Source organism: Thamnophis sirtalis, unplaced genomic scaffold (genome assembly GCF_051295495.1).
Source record: "Thamnophis sirtalis isolate CommonGarterSnake01/CBP01778 unplaced genomic scaffold, rThaSir2_p1.2 scaffold_2, whole genome shotgun sequence".
In the NCBI taxonomy this organism is placed as follows: domain Eukaryota; kingdom Metazoa; phylum Chordata; class Lepidosauria; order Squamata; family Natricidae; genus Thamnophis; species Thamnophis sirtalis.
Window position 1 is genome coordinate 58,179,909 of NW_028261382.1, and position 19,738 is coordinate 58,199,646.

A 19,738-nucleotide genomic window follows, 5' to 3' on the forward strand; every position below is an offset into this window, starting at 1 on the left:
ACTAACTTAACGACCACAGTGATTTCCTTAAGAACTCTGGCAAGAAAGGCCGTCAAATGGAGTAAAACTCACTTAACAACAGAAATGTTGGGCTCCATTGCAAGTGGAGGCCTACCTGTACTTTATCTGTAACCCAAAGAACAAAAGCAGCTGGACTTTTTAGTATATATTGCAACAATTATCCATAACAATACTTCTAGTGTTTGTGTTTGTGTGTGTGTGTGTGTGTGTGTGTGTGTGTGTATTTGTGTGCGTTGCCTCAAATCTATATATATAAAAGTGAAATACCACTCATGCATCATCACGAAATCTCCAGAACCGTAAAACCTACAAACTTGAAATCTGGCACGTATGTTCCTCTTGGCTTCTAGGTGTTTGCTAAGAAAGGATTTTTCGAAATGACCATCAGATCATTAGCATTTCTTATACAGTATTATATTAACACGCTGTGATGCTAAGGAGTTAGACATTCTACTCCCCTTCCCACCTGAAAGGAACTCTGTTCCAACTGCTAGTTGTCTTATATTAATACGCTCTTTGCTAGACCAGGCATGGACGTGGCCGGCGCTTGACTCATTGCAGGATGAAGGTTTAGACCAGTGGGTCTTAACCTTCCTAACGCCACGATCCTTTAATATGGTTCCTCATGTTGTGGTGACCCCCCCCCACCATAAAATTATTTTATGTTCTTTTGTATTTTTTCAAAAATATGTGTTTCCCAATGGTTTTAGGCGACCCCTGTGAAAAGGTCGTTTGACCCCCAAAGGGTCCCGACCCACAGATTGAGAACCACTGGTTTAGACATTCTACTTCCCCTCCCCATTGAAAGGAAGTCTGTTCCAACTGCCAGTTGCCTTATATTAACATGCTCTGATGCTAAGGAGTTACACATTCTATATTCATTTTCAAGCTTTAAGTATCAAACCCGATTACATAGATTCGTAGCGAAGTACGGGTATCCAGCTAGTGATTCATATTTGAATGTGACATAAATTCAGACCCCAAAGGTTGTACCAGAGCGAGTTCTGAGTAATATATGCTTTCATTCTGCATGTGTTTTTCTTACCGTATCTGTAGAAAAACAAATGCTGCATGGGTTTTACCGGTGACTTCTTCATCACTTCCACTCGCTCAGTCAATTTTCCCATTCTGTTTCCCCCACAGTGTGGCAATTCCAAGAGAGGCCGGCATCTGGAAGAAAGGGGTAGGTTTTTATGCAGTCCGTCTTGGGATGGGAATATGTAGCTGGAGTCGTTGATATTATTAACCTGTAACATGCCATTTTATTTGGGCAAACTCCGGGAGACCATGGAAGAATGGGAGGGGTGTGTGCTATGGGGTTGCAAAGAGTCGGACATGGCTTAGTGACTGAACAACAAATATGCCATATGTTTAAAGGGCTAGTATGTTGTGTCAAGTCATCTGCTGAGGTTCATTAACCAGATTTAAGTTTGTGAATCAGTTAACTGGCTAGAATGTAGAACATAGAACCATAGGGCTGGAAGGGACTTTGGAGATCTTCCAGTCCAATCCCCTGCTCAAGACAGGAGATCTTATGCCATCCCAGTCAAACCGTTGTCCAGTCTATTTTTTGAAAACCTCCAATGAGGGAGCAGCTATAACTACAGGAGACAACCTATTCCACTAATTATTTGCTTACGCTGTCAGAAATGTTTTCCTTATTTCTAGAAGCTGCATCTCTTTCACCCATTACTTCTTGTCCTGCCCTCTGTGTTCTAACTAGGCTTCCCAAGAGCATGAAGCAAACTGCTTGTCCCGACAAAAACCCTTTTTATTAAATTACTGTGAATTCTGCTCATTCACATCCAGCAAAGTCTTTCAAGGGAGGATTTACAGTCACAGACCTTATCTGGCTTGGAGAGCTGCCAGGCCGATATCTGCAAAACTTGGCAAGGAGTCTTGGAGGATCACAAGCCAATTAAGCAAACTAATTGTCTCCTGCAAACTCCACTCCCCTTTTGCTCCCTCTTTTATTTCCTCTGGAAGGGGCCATTCATCGTCCACCTGTGGCCTTACTCCCAAGTTGACCCCTGTTCTTTAGCTCTTCCCTTCATCTGGCAACTCTGTGCATGCGCACACTGGGAACAGGCTCCAGCTGTTCTTCTGCCTCATTGATGTCTCACTCTGAAGGCAGCTGATAACTTTCAGGCAGCCCTGGCCCCCTCTCTGCCTCCGACACAGAGCCCTCATCGGAGCCTTCCCCAGTCTCCAGGACTGGCCCATGTTCCTCCCCAACCTCCTCACTGTCTGAATATGTTGCTGGCTCTGCTGGCCGCTGGAGGGCCACAACACTCTGGTGCCTAGAGAATAAGTCAGTCCCCTCTGTTTGTGACAGCCCCTTAAGTACTAAGGAAACCATGGTTTAGCTTAATGTGTAAATGCAATTTGTTGCAGACTTAGCAAAAACCTGAGCCGTAAAAAACCCTTTGGGGCAAAAGTCTAGGATCCCACTGAGGAGAATATACAGTATAAAAGTGATGCTCCTTGTACAGGAAGGTGTATTCTATAGTAATTATGTATACCTGTAGGATGGGAATTAACAAGAGTTGAAATCAATTCATCTGAAGGGGATTAGAAACATATTGTTGTTGTCAATAGACAAAAAGTAAACAAAGCTTTGGGGTTTTGATACATTTGGCACTTTGCTGCAACACACACAAATGTAAACAGGAGAATTTTAAACATAGTACTTAAATGTTGCCTTCAAGTATGTTTATTACTGCAACAACGATTCTTCAAATCTTCCTCTTAAATCCATAATTTGTAGTGAAAATGGACTAGAGGAAATAAGATGGATCTGTTTGGTGCAGGGATTATTAGTTACGGGGTATTAAACTGTAACATAGACATGCAAATAAGAGGGAGGGATTTAAAATGTACTTAGAAGTTACCTTCAGGTACTTTATCATTGCAATCATGTTTCAAGGTTTCTGATTAAATCCTGAGCTTATAATCAAAAGGGGAGTGTAATTTTGAATCAAGAGAATCTCTTTCAAATCAAGCTTGGCTCCTGGTGCACAACTTTTCAAAGTGTTGGAATATTTTGCTTGAATAAATCGACATGCCACTTAAAGAAAGTTCATTTTGTACCATGATCTTCAAGTGTGCTTAAAATCACCTTTTCCACAGCGAATGTCCAGTAAAGGATTGGGTTGAAAATTCTTAAAGTTGGAAATGCAATATTTGGGAGGAGGTACTGACTTTCTATGTTTTGAGTTAGTAGTTGCACTACTTTGTTAATCAATGTTCGGATATGAGGTCAGATTTCATTTTATGAAGGTGGGGTTAAATTACACCCTGAAAATGTGGATTCCACCAAGAACTCTGGGCTTATCCTGCAACTCAAAATCATGCCTTCTTCCAAGAGGAAAAAAAAACTCTTGTTTTATCTTTTTTAAAATCCCCAATGGAAAACCTGGGTCAGGTCATACGCAAACTGGCTTTCTGTCTACGCAATGGAAAGTCCAATTAATATTTCTCCATGGATTCAATATTCATTCTGTGTTGTAAGAACAGAGTTTTCAGTTTCATAGCTCATGGCCTTATTATTTTGCTCGCTCATTTCTGTTTTCCTTTTTTTCCCCCTTCACACCAGCTTCACCTTCTTCTCTTCCCATTTCTTTGTTATAGAATATAGAACAATGATAAGGCTGGAAGGGGCCTCAGAGGTCTTCTAGTCCAACCCTCTGTTCAAGGCAGGATACCATATACCATCCCGGACATATGGTCTATAAATTGAAATACAGGTAGTCCTCAATTTACAATAGTTCCTTTAATGACTGTTCAAAGTTACAACGGCGCTGAAAAAAGGACTGTTTTTTCACATTTACGACCATTGCAGCATCCACATGGTCACGTGATCGAAATTCAGACATTTGACAACTGACTAGTATTTACGGCCATTATTGTTATTATTAAAATTGCTAAAAATAGGGGATAAGAAGAAGAAAAAAAGCCACTGGCTCCACACTTCAAGGCCAGGTTTTCCCCAATAACGGTATGGAGGTGCTTTGCATTTTTTGTTATGGCCTCCTCATCTTTTTGTGAATAGACTCCCCACTTCAGAAGGAAGTTATGGGATCACCTGGTGGTCGCCCATCCCTCAGCTCAGCCTCCCAGCCCAAACAAGAGGCAATGCTGCACAGCAGGGCTCCCAGGAGGCGGCTGCTAGGCGTCAGAGCCTCAAAAGCCGGCCGTGTGTATCACTACAACCCACCCCAGGCGAGTGGAAAGTGAGGGCGGCGTAGTTTATAAGCCAGCCGGGAGGCCGCGGCCCTCCCCGGCCGTCACTGTACAGTGCAGGCCGCGCCCCTTAGCGACCATCCGAAGAGGCCTTAGCAACGCGGGCGGAGGCGGAACTCCCGCGCGGAAGTCTCGCGAGAGCAGGGCCAGCCAGGGCGCCAAGCGCGAAATTGCGACTGCGCGGAGTTTCCGGGGGGAGAGAGAGCGAGACAGAAAGAATGGAACGCTCGGCGGAGGCAGCGGCGACGACGGTGGCCGGGAGGAGCGCGAACTTACCTTGGTAAAGGGGTGGGGAGAGGGAGAAGATGCTCCGTTGCTAGGAGACGGGATGGGTTCCTTTAGGCTTCTGCATAGGCGCGAGGGACCGCTCCTCCTGCTTTGTGGGGGAGGGGGTCCCTTGTAGATGGCGGGGCTTAGCGCAGTGGTATCCCCAGGCATGCATTCTGCAAAGAAAGTGCTTCTGAGCATGTGCAGAGCGCTGCTCTACCTTCCTGGTGTGGCTGGGTTGTTTTATGCTAGGTGGGGGGTCTTGCAAAAGCAGCCAGGGGGGCTTGCAATAGGTGGGCTGATTGGGGGCAAAGGAGCCCCAGGGGGTGTATCATACATGTGTCAGAAATGGTATATGGGTCTCCTGCTTGGGCGGGGGTGGGGTTGGACTAGATGATCTTCAAGGTCCCTTCCAACTCTGTTATTCTATATCTATCTGTATCTTTCTTACCTCCACCCTGCAAAGGAGCATTTTGCACAGAGAAGGAAGAGACATCTTAGCCAGTAGCAAATGGGTGGGACGGGGTGCTTGAGGACACAAGAAAATCCACCTCTGCTATTATTACTATCATTATTATTATTACTACTATTATATACTTTATTCAATACACATGAAACTCAATCAAGTGGACATTCAAAAATGCATCACAACTACCAGTGACTGGTGCTGATGGTTGATACAGGTTGCTGCCAGAATCCTAGGTATCAACCAAGTATCTTCTTAAGATGTACTATGCTCCGTCTGCGCGTGTTATTGCAGGAAGCTGCAATTTGTTGATGTATCTTATAACATTCTTGAACATGGTACCAAGTGCCTCAATGGCAATGGGTATCACTTTTACATGCATGGCAGCAGATTCGGACAGTGAGGAGGTTGGGGAGGAAGATGGGCCAGTCCTGGAGTCTGGGGAAGGCTCTGATGAGGGCTCTGCGTTGGAGGCAGAGAGGGGGCCAGGGCCATCTGACATTTATCAGCTGCCTTTGGAGTCAGACATCAATGAGGCAGAGGAACAGCTGGAGCCTGTTCCCAGTGTGCGCATGCGCAGAGTTGCCAGACGAAAGGAACAGCTAAAGAACAGGGGTCGACTTAGGAGTAAGGCCACAGGTGGATTTAAGAGGAAGATTTGAAGAATCGTTGTTGCAGTAATAAACATACTTGAAGGCAACATTTAAGCACTATGTTTAAAATTCTCCTGTTTACATTTGTGTGTGTTGCAGCAAAGTGCCAAAGGTTTGTTTACATTTTGTCTATTGACAACAACAATAATACCCTTCAGATAAGTTGATTTCAACTCTTGTTAATTCCCAGCCTACAGGTATACATGATGACTATAGAATACACGTTCCTGGTACAAGGAGCACCACTTTTATACTGTATATTCTCCTCAGTGGGATCCTAGACTTTTGCCCCAAAGGGTTTTTTACGGCTCAGGTTTTTGCTAAGTCTGCAACAAATTGCATTTACACATTAAGCTAAACCATGGTTTCCTTAGTACTTAAGGGGCTGTCACAAACAGAGGGGACCGACTTATTCTCTAGGCACCAGAGTGTGTGGCCCTCCAGCGGCCAGCAGAGCCAGCAACATATTCAGACAGTGAGGAGGTTGGGGAGGAACATGGGCCAGTCCTGGAGTCTGGGGAAGGCTCGGATGAGGGCTCTGTGTCGGAGGCAGAGAGGGGGCCATGGCCGCCTGACAGTTATCAGCTGCCTTCAGAGTCAGACATCAGTGAGGCAGAAGAACAGCTGGAGCCTGTTCCCAGTGTGCGCATGCACAGAGTTGCCAGATGAAGGGAAGAGCTAAAGAACAGGGGTCGACTTGGGAGTAAGGCCAACAGGTGGATGATGAATGGCCCCTCCCAGAGGAAATAAAAGAGAGAGCAAAAGGGGAGGGGAGTTTGCAGGAGACAATTAGTTCGCTTAATTGGCTTGTGACTCTTTGAGACTCCTTGCCAAGTTCTGCAGATATCGGCCTGGCAGCTCTCCAAGGCAGATAAGGTCTGTGACTGTAAATCCTCCCTTGAAAGACTTTGCTGGATGTGAATGAGTAGAATTCACAGTAATTTAATAAAAAGGGTTTTTGTCGGGACAAGGAGTTTGCTTCATGCTCTTGGGAAGCCTCGGTCAAAACATGGATTCTCTAGTTGTGAAAATCTGCATTTTATTTTTATTGGCAGGGTAGAGAAGTACCGGCCTCAGACGCTTGGAGATCTAATTTCTCACGAGGACATTCTGAATACCAGTAAGTATTTAATAGCTGTGCAAATATTTTAACTGATCTTTAGCGACACGCAGCTGCCTCTCGGTTTTGAGTGCCCAGTACAGGAGGCTTCGACTGCCACAATCCCCCAACCTGTATGGACTATGGTAAGAGATTGTTAATTATTAAAATTAAACTCGCTGATAACCTGGCGCTGCCCGGGCATTGATTTATCCCAACCCTCCTTCCATGAATGTCGCCCCAATTTCTAATGTTGGATTTTCCCCCTTACCAGAGGGAGCCCCCTTGTGGAGTACTGTGAAGCTGTTACCATGGCAACTCCACAGCGCTGTACAGAAAAAGCCATTTTAAGGCAATACGGTAGAAGCCACTTTAAGGCACAACAGGCTGTATCTTAACAGAACACACACCCTGAGGGGTGTTAAGGGTATCTTACCCCCCACAGTATTTGTTTCCAGAGAGTAAGTTTGCTTTTATAATTCTCTTGCATTGCACGCCAGAACTACTAAACATGCCATTACTCTGCTAAACAATTAATTCCCACAACACTGTCACACTATCTAGTAAGGCTGTATTATTATTTTTCTTCTCCTCTTCCCTATTACCTATCTCCTTATCTTCTTTTGTCTATGACTTTGCTGCCTGTATCTTACGATTTATAGTTTGATTTAGTATCCTAGTATGATGTATGTTGATTGCTTGTTTAATATCCTATGACTATCTCTAAGCATTGTATCTTATGATTTATGATGAATGCCTTTTTACGATGACTACGATCATAATTTATCACTTGTTGCTTCTATGTACACTGAGAGCTTATGCACTGGAGACAAATTCCTTGTGTGTCCAATCATATACATACATACATACATACATACATACATACATACATACATACATGTATTTAGAGTTACAACCCCTGGTATGCCCAAATATGGGAGGAAGTCCACTGCTTCCATTCTCTGTCCATCAGCTCGTCATAAGAGACCATCCAGACAGAAACCCAATATTTTTTACTGTTGCCTTTTACTGTTGCACAAATACATACATACATACATACATACATACATACATACATACATACATACATACATACATACATATATATATATATATATATATATATATATATATATATATATATATATTTCCTAATTCTTTTACAGACCTGGCCAGATAAATCACCTCCTCTATTCGATCAAATCCTGCTGTTGTGCATCCCTAATCAAAAACCCTCCTGCTCTATGCAATTGCATGTAGACCCTAATTTGCATAAATCTATAAAGGCAGGCTGTAACTCTCCCCCCCCCCCCCTTTTGAGCCTCTCTGCTTCCAGGCCAATCAATAAACCAATTCGTATTGCGGAGTAATTACATCCTGGTCTCTGGGTTCAAATATACCTCTGAGAAAATTCTCCTGCAAATTAGTTGAAGGCAAGCAATTCTGTATAGATACCGGTAGTTGAGTGGCATGGTGGAAAAGAGAGAGATCAAAGAGATAAGCCCAGCTTTAAAAATAGCTCCCGTAGTAGAACAGGAAGCTGCTAGATGCATAGGGCGAAACACAATGTTATTATTTTGGATAGTCAGAAAGTTCACCAGATGTTTAAACTGGATTTGGCATTGTAGTCCACCTATCAAATTCTTCCCAAGGATGCATGATAGCTAGATGTTGTTTGATCTTCTTCTTCTTTTTCTTCTTTTCTTCTTCTTCTTCTCCTCCTTCTCCTCCTTCTTCCCCTTCCTACAAATAGATAATAGATGCAGGTAAAGCAGAAGTGATTTGTCAGCCAAGCGAAAATTTGTTGCTTGGGGCGACACCATCTCTGCTCTCTCTCTCTCTCTGTGTCTCAACCAGTACAGAAGTTTATCAGCGAGGATCGTTTGCCTCACCTCCTGCTCTATGGACCCCCAGGGACCGGCAAGACGTCTACGATTCTCGCCTGCGCTAAACAGCTTTACACAGGGAGAGAATTCGGCTCGATGGTTTTGGAGGTGAGCACGTCTGTGCTCTTAACTGGACTTGGGATCGCTTTCCCAGTGAAGGCAGGGGGAAAATTCCCGCAAACATGTTTGTTTGTTTAGGATGCAGCATTCTGTTTGCAAGCTTCTGCTCTACGTGTTTATATTTCGGGCTGCCCGGAGTCCCATTTCAATTTTGGTTATAAAAGATGGAGATTAAAAAGCTCTAGGAAAAAGACTTGGAAAACTCATTGGCAGAATTAGCCTGCAATTCTACATTCTAACCAATATGCCACCATATCTCTTAGATAGCTATAGAGATAAATACAGTAAATAGGTAGGTAGATGGATGATGATAGATAGATAGATAGATAGATAGATAGATAGATAGATAAAAAGACAGACAGATAGGAAGATAGATAGGAAGATGGATAGAAAGATATAGAGATGATATAGGTAGGTAGGTAGGTAGGAAGGAAGGAAGGAAGGAAGGAAGGAAGGAAGGAAGGAAGGAAGGAAGGAAGGTAGGTAGGTAGGTAGGTAGGTAGGTAAGATAGATAGATAGATAGATAGATAGATAGATAGATAGATAGATAGATAGATAGATAGATAGATAGATAGATAGATAGATAGAAAAAGAAAGATAGAGGGAGGGCTAGATAGGAAGATATAGAGATGATAGATGGATGGATGGATAGATAGATAGGAAGATAGATATAGAGATGATAGATAGATACATAGATAGATAGGAAGTAGAGATGATAGATAGATACATAGATAGATACATAGATAGGAAGATAGAGAGGGCTAGATAGGAAGATATAGAGATAATAGATGGATGGATGGATAGGAAGATAGATATAGAGATAATAGATAGATAGAAATATAGATAGGAAGTAGAGATGATAGATCGATAAGAGAGAGAGATAGAGAGAAAGATAGGAAAATAGATTTAGAGATGATGGATGGATGATAGACATGGAGATAGATAGCAATAGCACTTATACACCGCTTCACTGTGCTTTACAGCTTCTCTAAGCAATTTACAGCCTCTTGTCCCCAACAATCTGAGCCCTCATTTTACCTACCTCGGAAGGATGGAAGGCTGAGTCAACCTTGAGCCATTCAGAATTGAACTGCTGCCAGTCGGCAGAATTAGCCTGCAGCACTGCATTCTAACCACTGTGCCACCCCAGCTCTTAATGTACATTCCTCCTTTGTTTAGCTGAATGCTTCTGACGACCGAGGCATTGATATCGTCCGAGGGCCTATCCTGAATTTTTCCAGCACCAGAACCATCTTCAAGTAAGCACCTTTGAGACTTTTCTCCTCTGCATATTGAATTCCTTGGAAACAGACGATGTTCTGGCCAGATACATATGTGTCTGTCTGTCTGTATCTATCCATCCTCTCCTACAATTGTTCTGACCTAGGTTTCCCCAAAAAGCACGAGGCAGAGTTCTGGTCCCGGCAAAACCCCTTTTACTAAACGGATGTGAATTCCTCTCATTCACATTCAGCCAAGGCCTGGCAAACAGTCTTTCAAAGGTGAAGTTATGATCACAGACCTTATCTAGCTTGGAAAGCTGCCATGTCAATATTTTCCCAAGCGCAGTGCTGTGCAAGGAAAGACTTGGCACAGAGTCTCTGAGATTCACGGGCAGATCTTCACACTCCTGAAACGAATGAACGAATGGTTTCCTGCAAAAGCCCACTCCCCTTTTGCTTCTCTTATTTCCCATGGGAGGGGCCATTCACCATTCACCATCCACCTTGACTTTACTTCCAAGTTGACCATGATTTCTGAGCTGTTCTTGTCTTTTAGCAGCTCTGCGCATGCGCACACTGGGAACAGGCTCCAGTTGTTCCTCTGCCTCACTGCTGTCTAGCTCCAAAGGCAGCTGAGAACTGCCAGACAGCTTTGGCCCTCTCTCTGCCTCTGACGTAGAGTCCTCGTCCGAACCTTCCCCACCCTCCAGGACTGGCCCATGTTCCTCCCCAACCTCCTCACTGTCCGAATCTGCTGCCAGCACAACAACTAGATGGGTTTAATCAGTGATCAATGGGTGAGCACAAAGCACAATAACAATAGCACTTAAATACCGCTTCGTAGTGCTTTTACAGCCCTCTAAGCGGTTTACAGAGTCAGCCTCTTGCCCCCAACAATCTGGGTCCTCATTTTACCGACCTCGGAAGGACGGAAGGTTGAGTCAATCTTGAGCTGCTGAGAATCGAACTGCTGGCAGCAGCAGAATTAGCCTGCAATATTGTAGATTTACCACTGTGCACCATGGATGGATGGATGGATGGATGGCGCAAGAAAGGAAGGAAGGACAGACAGACAATATATACCTCTTCACAGTGCTTTACAGCCCTCTCTAAGTGGTTTACAGAGTCAGCCTATTTGCCCCCAACAATCTTGGTCCTCATTTTACCGACCTCAGAAGGATCAAAGGCTGAGTCAACCTTGAGCCAGGTGAGATTCGATCTGCCAAATTGCAAGTAGCCAGCAGTCTGCAGAAATTGCCTGCAGTACTACAGTGTAACCAGTGTGCCACCATGGCTCTCCAATGAAGTCCATTGAATTTTAGAGTTCCCATTTCTTGTTTCTCTGTCCTGTTAGGAGAGGTTTTAAGCTGGTGATTCTGGATGAAGCCGACGCCATGACCCAGGATGCACAAAATGCTCTCAGGCGTGGTGAGTTGATGCCCCATTCCATCCAGAAAGGGATGCTACAAAGATTAACAATCCTAGACACGATTGTCGTTAACTTTTTGATGACTGCCATCTTGATCTGCTGGCCCAACAGGACAGCTTAGCCTCTTTTTTCCCCCCATTTTTTAAAATTTTCTTTTAATACAAACATTTCATCATTCATTAAACAGTGTGTCATCTGGGTACTAATTTTTTGTGTCATAATAATTAAAGCTTACCACCATATTCATTATGCCCAAATATGGGAGGGAGCATACTGCTTCCCTTATTCTGTCTTTCGGCTCACCCTAGGAGCTATCCAGGCAGAAAGCCATTTTTTTAGAATACGGGAAGCAGTATGCTCCCTCTCATATTTGGGCATACCAGGAGTTGTGACACAATACATACCTATTTCCCTGGCTTAGCTGATAAAGGAGGAGAGCCTGTGGCTTAGTGACTAATACAATGGCCTGATATGTAATACAGCCCAGGTTCAATTCCCAGTAAGGGTATGGCTAGCTGATGAGAGCTAAAGAGCTTGAAATAGATCTATACTAGTCTCCCTTTATTTATTTATCAGCACAAATGCAACACAAATGTAACAAGGCAACATAAAAATATGGCTTTCTGCCTGGATGGCTCCCAGAGTGAGTCGATAGACAGAAAAGGGAAGCAGTATGCTCCCTCTCATATTTGGGCATACCAGGAGTTGTGACACAATACATACCTATTTCCCTGGCTTAGCTGATAAAGGAGGAGAGCCTGTGGCTTAGTGACTAATACAATGGCCTGATATGTAATACAGCCCAGGTTCAATTCCCAGTAAGGGTATGGCTAGCTGATGAGAGCTAAATAGCTTGAAATAGATCTATACTAGTCTCCCTTTATTTATTTATCAGCACAAATGCAACACACATACACATGTATGTATGTGTGTATGTATGTATGTATGGTGTCACAATCCCTGGTATGCCCAAATATGGGAGGGAGCATACTGCTTCCCTTTTCTGTCTTTCGACTCACCCTAGGAGCCATCCAGGCAGAAAGCCATTTTTTTATGTTGCCTTGTTACATTTGTGTTGCATTTGTGCTGATAAATAAATAAAGGGAGACAAATGCAATACACACACACACACACACATATTTCTGCACATTCTAATATTTTTTAAATCACGTTTTCATCTGTGCGGATCTTTTCACCCTTCCAATATTGTGTGAATACAATTCTAGTGCAGTTGTTACATGAATAATCTAATATACATTTTCCTTACTATATTTTTCTGACAAGATACCCAACAAGAACAGTTCAGGTTTTAGATCAATATGTTGCTGCCTCTTCTTCTCCAACCACATTTGGATTTTTGCCCAGTATTTTTTTTTGCTTCTGTAGATATCCACCGCATACGATGATACGACCCTGGTGTCTGGTGACATTTCCAACGTTTAGTTGATTTGTCTTTGAAGATTTTAGCCGATCTTTCGGGTGACGTGCCACCTATAAAACATTTTATACAAATTCTCCTTGTACGCAGTTGACATATCAGTAATTTTGATAGCCTGTCTTAAGATTGCCATGAATCTGGCCGCACTAACCTAAACTTTTGCCTACACACGTCTTTTCCAGTGATTGAGAAATTCACAGAGAACACCCGATTCTGCCTGATCTGCAACTACCTCTCCAAAATAATCCCAGCTCTACAATCCAGATGCACCAGGTTCCGGTTTGGCCCTTTGACGCCAGAACTCATGGTCCCTCGGTTGAAGCATGTTATTGAGAAGGAGAAGTGAGTAAAAAGCCTCAGGGAGGGAACGACAGAAGGGAGTCCGAGATCTCGCTGCTCCAATTGACAAGGTTCCGAGTAACAGCCCAGGTGAAATCAAAACTCCAAGGCAGGGTTCCTCAAAGTGTAGATTTATTGAGGAAAAGGTTCCTCTCGCACATATGTGCTAGTCATTCCTGACTCTAGGGGGCAGTACTCATCTCAGTTTCAAAGCTGAAGAGCCAGCGCTGTCCGAAGACGTCTCCATGGTCATTTAGCCGGCATGACTCAACGCCAAAGGCACATGGAACGCTGTTCCCTTCCCACCAAAGGTGGTTCCTATTTTTATACATGATTTCGAACTGTAAAGTTGGCAGAAGCTGGGACAAGTAACAGGAGCTCAGTTACGCAGCACTAGGGATTCGAACCGCCAAACTGCCAAACTTCTGGATCGACAAGCTCAGCGTCTTAACCCCTGAGCCACATGTCATATTGGTACAGCTGGTGAAAACCCGACTCTGAATCTCCCCAGGCTTTCCCGACCCAATTCAAAGCGCAAAGTTCTCTTCCCCCCCCCCTTTTGGTCACCCTCCAAAATCTGGATGGCTCTGGTCCACACCCCTCCAGGTGCTGGTGAGAACGTCCTTGGTTCCCAGAAGAAATAACGTTGTTTTGGCTACAAGTTACCCCCAGCTATCTCTACTCCCCGGTAGAAATCCCTACTCCCTGGGCATGATATTGATAAAACGTTAAAATTGCCAGAATCCTCGCCAGGAGTACTGGATGAAAAGAGTGAGCTTTTCACAGTTGTGCGACCTATTGTGTAGGATCACTGGGAGGGGGTGGATGTGGAGGAAACCACAGGATTCTCAGCGGCCTATTCAGTCCCTCTTTTGCTCTTTCAGCGTTGATGTAAGCGATGACGGAATGAAAGCCTTGGTGACGCTGTCCAACGGCGATATGCGCAGATCTCTGAACATCTTGCAGGTAAGTCTTCCTCTTCTGACCTAGGCTTCCCCAGCAGCACTGGGGAAGCCTAGGTCAGTCCCGATAAGTGCCTTTTATTTAATTGACAGTGAATTCCTCTCCAGCAAAGTCTTTCCTCTCCCAAAGTCTTTCAAGATAGTCCACAATTACCGACCTTTTATCAGGCTTGGAAAGTGGCCAGGCCGAGATCTTTCAGACGCCGCAATACTTGGCAAGAATGCAGGAAGGAACTAATGGCCTCCTGCAAACTCCACTCCCCTTTTGCTCCTCTTTTATTTCCTCTGGGTGGGGCCATTCCTCATCCACCTGTGGCCTCACTCCCAAGTCAACCCTTGTTCCTTAGCTGCTCCCTTCGTCTTGCAACTCTGCGCATGCGCACACTGGGAACAGGCTCCAGCTGTTCCTCTGGCCCACTGATCTCCGACTCTGAAAGCAGCTGATAACTGGGCCCAAGCCAACAAACCAGTGATTCCTCATCTCTCTCTCTCTCTCTCTCTTCCGTCTTGCAGAGCACCTACATGGCGTTTGGCCAAGTGACCGAAGAGACCGTCTACACTTGTACGGGGCAGCCGCTCAAGTCTGATATCGCCAACATCCTGGACTGGATGCTGAATCTGGACTTCAGTTCCGCCTACCGCAGTATCCTTCAAATGGGAATCAGTGTGCAGGTGGCTTACTGGGACGGAATGGGTTGGAATAGAATAGAATGGAAAGTATGGGGTGGGATGGAATAGAAAATATGGGATGGAAATTGAAGAGGAAGAGGAATAGAATAGGGAGGAAGGGGAGAGGAAAGAAGAATAGAATAGAAAATATGGGATGGAATGGGAATGGGAGAGGAATAGAAATAGAATAGAATAGAAAATATGGGATGGAATGGGAATGGGAGAGGAATAGAAATAGAATAGAATAGAAAATATGGGATGAAATAGGAATTGAATGGGAATGGAAGAGGAATAGAAAGAATAGAATATAATAGAAAATATGGGATGGAATGGGAATGGGAGAGGAATAGAAATAGAATAGAATGGAAAATATGGGATGGAATGGGAATTGAAGAGGAAGAGGAATAGAATAGGGAAGAAGAGAGAGGAAAGAAGAATAGAATAGAAAATATGGGATGGGATGAAATAGGAATGGAATGGGAATGGAAGAGGAATAGAAAGAATAGAATAGAAAATATGGGATGGAATGAGAATGGAATGGAAGAGGAATAGAATAGAAAAGATGGGATGGAAGAGGAATGGAATGGAAGAGGAAGAGGAATAGAAAGAATAGAATAGGAATAGAATAGGGAGGAGGAGGAGAGGAAAGGAGAATAGAATAGAAACCATGGAACTGGTTTCTTCTTGACATTTTGCTCAGACATCATGGAACTGAAAACCTTGAAGGGCCTGGCTTTGCAAGACATTCTAACAGAAATTCATTTGTTTGTTCACAGAGGTAAAACGACTTTGGGGTGCCGGTGTGTCATTCTTTTAGTATTTCGCCAAAAATTTACCTCAGGAAGTCTGGATGAGACAGAAATGTTATTGAGCTGTTTTTGCTCATCGCTTCTGGTGCGGATGGATATAGTAATAGCGCTTTATATTTATCTATTTATAGATTTATATACCGCTTCACGGTGCTTTATAGTTTTCTCTGTGCGGTTTATAGTGTCAGCCTCTTGCCCCCAATAATCTGGGTCCTCATTTTACCTGGAAGGATGGAAAGCTGCATTAACCTTACATTGGTCAAGATCGAACTGATGGCAGTGGGCAGAGTTCAGTCTGCAATGCTACATTCTAACCACTGTGTCATCATAGCTATAGAATAGGGATAGGGATGGAATAGAAATATAGAATAGAATAGAATAGAAATGTAGAATAGAATAGGAATGTATAGAGTAGAATAGGAGAGTAGAATTGAGTAGAATGTCATTGTTTAACCTTTGGGCCTTCCAACCTGCGACATTTATGCTGTGGGGAAATGAGAGGGGGGAGGATTATATGGAGAATGGGAGATATATAGTCAAAATAGCATTCCTTTCTCAGAGAGTCAAGGACGTCTTGCCCTGCACCTGGAGTGGCATGACTGGAAGGTATCCAGTTTTGGACGGGGCCTGATTGGACCATGGGATGGACATGTGGGTGCTGGGCAGGGACTTGGACTTTCAATTGGGTGGGGAAAACCTGGGAGACTTTCAGATTCGGGTTTTCCCAGGTGCACCAATAGGACGTCTCTAATAAAATGGAACTTTGAGGAAACTTAAGCCTTGGGGGTGTTACTTGGAACCCTGACATAGAGAAGCAATAGAAATAGCACTGAGACTTATATACCACTTCACAGTGGTATGTAAGATTGTTGGGGGCAAGATGCTGACTCTGTAAACTCGTGGCACGACAAAACCGCACTCGTCAAAATAGCGGTGATAAAACTGCGTCGCTAAAGCCGCGACATCACCGCGCGTCATCACCGCCGCGACAACAGCGCGGCGACAGAAGGGCGCTTTAAAACAGCGCGGTGGCAGAAAGCCGATTTAAATTAAGGTAAGGGTTAGGATTAGGTTTAGGGGTTTGCTTTAGGGTTAGGTTAGGCTGAGTGCTTTGGAAGGCATGGATTTGCCCTCCGCCCTTATGTCAGCGCGGTAAGGTCGCATTTGCTTTAGCGATTCGGACGGCGCGGATTAGCACTCGCGCTTATGTCTCTGCGGATAAGGGCTTCGCGGTATTGTGGTGGAACCCTGTAAACTACCCAGTGCTATTGATATGGCTATTTTAAGGTACAATGAAGGGGAATCGTTTTTGTAAAAGGCTGCCTGTGCTCTCTCTCATCCTACAGTTGATTTCCCAACATCTGTTCGGATCCAGCTGCTGATCAAGATGGCAGATGTGGAGTGAGTATTCCTCAATGCACAATTGTTTTTCACATATTTAGGATAATGTGGACACAGGCTAAGATTTTATTGGTGCGCTGACTTCCAACTCCTAGTAAAAAATGCACGTGTGAATTTTACCTGTGCAGTGTTGAGAATATGAAGGCGACAACTGGGGAAGCACTGATTTTGTGTCAAGTTGCTCTATGCACGACCCTATGGTGGTGGCTGGGGAATTCTGGGAGTTGAAGTCCTCGAGCCTTACAGTTGCCAAGGTTCATCCAGCCTGCAACTATGAGAACTAGAAGCTTGCTTCCCTACAAAAAGCTGAATTTTCTTTATTCAGGAAGCGCAGAATGCCAACATCACAGAATTGCATAGGCTCTAAGCTCGCTGTGTAACTTGCCTTACTACATTTCATGCCAACTTGAAGAATTTTAACATTGTAGGACCGTGATGGCAAACCTATGGGACACGCGTGCCGGAAGTGGCATGCGGAGCCATCTCTCCAGGCACGCAAGCCGCCGCCTGTTGCTCTTTCGGGTTCCGGTTGGTCAGCTGGTCTTCACGTGTGCGGGAGTGCTGGAAACCGGAAGACCAGGAAACCGGAAGAGCAGCTGCCCCGGAAGAGCAGCGCACACTCCCATTTCGGCACTTGATGCCGAAGAGGTTCGCCAACTCGGTTGTAGGATATTCTTTGCAAGCTAAATAGGTTTCTTTAGAATGCGGCCGCGCGAGCGATCGTGGGTGCACCTCGGTTCACCCACGTAACACCTATCCTCCGCGAGCTGCACTGGCTGCCTATTGGTCTCCGGATACGCTTCAAGGCGCTAGTTGTCACTTATGAAGCCCTTCATGGTATTGGACCTGGGTACTTGAGAGACCGCCTGCTGTCAATTACCTCCACTAGACGGATTAGATCCCACAGATTAGGCCTCCTCCGAATTCCATCCGCCGGCCAGTGTCGACTGGCGACTACCCGGAGGAGAGCCTTCTCTGTGGCTGCTCCGACCCTCTGGAACGAACTCCCCATGGAGATTCGAACCCTCACCACCCTCCAGGCCTTCCGCAAAGCCCTTAAAACCTGGCTGTTCCGACAGGCCTGGGGCTAAAGAGCTGTTGCCCCCGTCTCGAATGGTATGACTGTTGTGTGTTTTTAAATTATGCATTGTTATGTTTTGTTTTATTTTTTGTCTGTACCCCCTTCCCTGATTTGAATTGTGAGCTGCCCTGAGTCCCCTTCGAGGGAAAAGGGTGGCATACAAATATAATAAATCAAATTAAATCAAATTTAGAAAAGGTTCTGCGCAAGATCGATCACCTCCTGTTCCATTGTCTTTCAGACACCGCTTGGCCACAGGGACAAATGAGAAGATCCAACTGGGGTCTCTTGTAGCTGCCTTCCAGGTCACCAGAGATCTGATTGTAGCTGAGGCTTGAGGACCAAGCTACTCTCCCACGGCCTGAACTACAACCCGGGTACCTAAGGGTTGTCCTTAGAACTCATCTGGACCCTTCCCATCAAAACCTTACAGTTCTGGGCGTCCTACAAGCCTGATCATTCTCAGTGCTTCTTAGGATCTCGCAGAAGAAGAGCGTGGTCCTCCTTAACCAATCTGGACAGAATCATTGCCAGTCTGCATTAACAAGAAATGATCTTCAAGATGCTTCAGGGCGAGGGTTCTCATTTATTATGTCTCTGGAATCATATAATTGGTTCAAAATGTCTCGAAATACATTCACATCAGCACTTCGGGAAGCTCCACCCTGACCCTCCTCCCCAATCTTGTTCAAAATAAATTCATTTATATGAAAGTATCATACAATCGTGTAGCTGGAAGGGACCTCAGAGATTGTTTAGTCCAACTGCTGCTGAATTCTGAACTTAAAGACCTCGAGTGACTAGGAAGGAGCAGCTGTCCCGTCCCCCCCACCCCACTATTCCACTGGCTGACAACTCTTATTATAAGGAAATTCCTAGATTTAGATTTAGGAAGTTCCTTATAATAAGCAGGACACGATCCTCTTGCCCAACATCTGGTAGATAATTCAGATCCCCCATCAGGCTCCGACCATGATAATTTACAACCATCTGAGCAGAATAAACTCTCTTTGATTTCTATCGGCCGTAAGATTCTTCTCATCCTGTCTCCCAATTTCACAAGCCGTCCGCTTATTAAACTCTTTCATGGTGCAATTTGCACGTATTCCCTCACTTGGGGAATTCCTTAGTCCTCCGAAATATCACCACACTTTTGTTCGGTTTTGTGTTTCTGTTCCAAACACAAGAAACTTCTCGTTGCTTATCCATCATTGGTCGTTTTGCTCTCTGGGGGGGGGGACCCCAAACTGCTCTGAGATCATTAATCTTGATATGTACCTCTTTGCTTATTTTACTGACAAAGTGTTTCCCCGTTCAAGCCAGGCAAAAAATAATAATAAAGCACAGCTTTGATTTCCCATCTCCCTGTAAACGGCATAAGCTTCATCCAGTGGCCCATTGTTGCAGGAAAGATTTCCAATTCCACGTTTGCATTCATGGAGAAGATCCAAACCTGATTTTTTTTCCTAGACAGTGGATAAACAGGAGCCAAAATCCCTCCAGAATAACCAAAAAAGTTGCCGCTAGCTGATTCAATAATGATATTCTTATCATTGTTTCCTTCTGTATCCTGAGTTGGTTTTTTTGTTAAAAAAAATGTCCGAGGGGCAGCTGTGGGTGTTTGACCCACAT

The 19,738-nt window shown here is 44.4% G+C and overlaps 1 protein-coding gene across 3 annotated transcripts; it reads left to right on the top strand.

Moving 5' to 3' along the window:
• The first annotated feature begins 4,432 nt into the window (after positions 1-4,432).
• On the top strand, positions 4,433-19,126 carry RFC5 (replication factor C subunit 5). 3 transcript variants are annotated; one of them, XM_087705681.1, is made up of 11 exons: positions 4,433-4,543; positions 6,705-6,769; positions 8,606-8,742; positions 9,935-10,014; positions 11,333-11,406; positions 13,028-13,187; positions 14,069-14,150; positions 14,660-14,789; positions 15,516-15,593; positions 16,971-17,025; positions 18,348-19,126. In XM_087705681.1, exons 1-11 carry the CDS (start codon positions 4,482-4,484, stop codon positions 18,442-18,444), a joined length of 1,020 nt encoding a protein of 339 aa, XP_087561807.1. In that variant the 5' UTR covers positions 4,433-4,481; the 3' UTR covers positions 18,445-19,126. The 3 variants fall into 3 exon arrangements, with proteins under 3 accessions (XP_087561807.1, XP_087561810.1, XP_087561809.1); XM_087705684.1 differs by having other exon boundaries at positions 4,470-4,543; positions 8,611-8,742; XM_087705683.1 differs by lacking the exons at positions 4,433-4,543; positions 6,705-6,769 and adding an exon at positions 6,780-6,894 and having other exon boundaries at positions 8,611-8,742.
• The last annotated feature ends 612 nt before the right edge of the window (positions 19,127-19,738 follow it).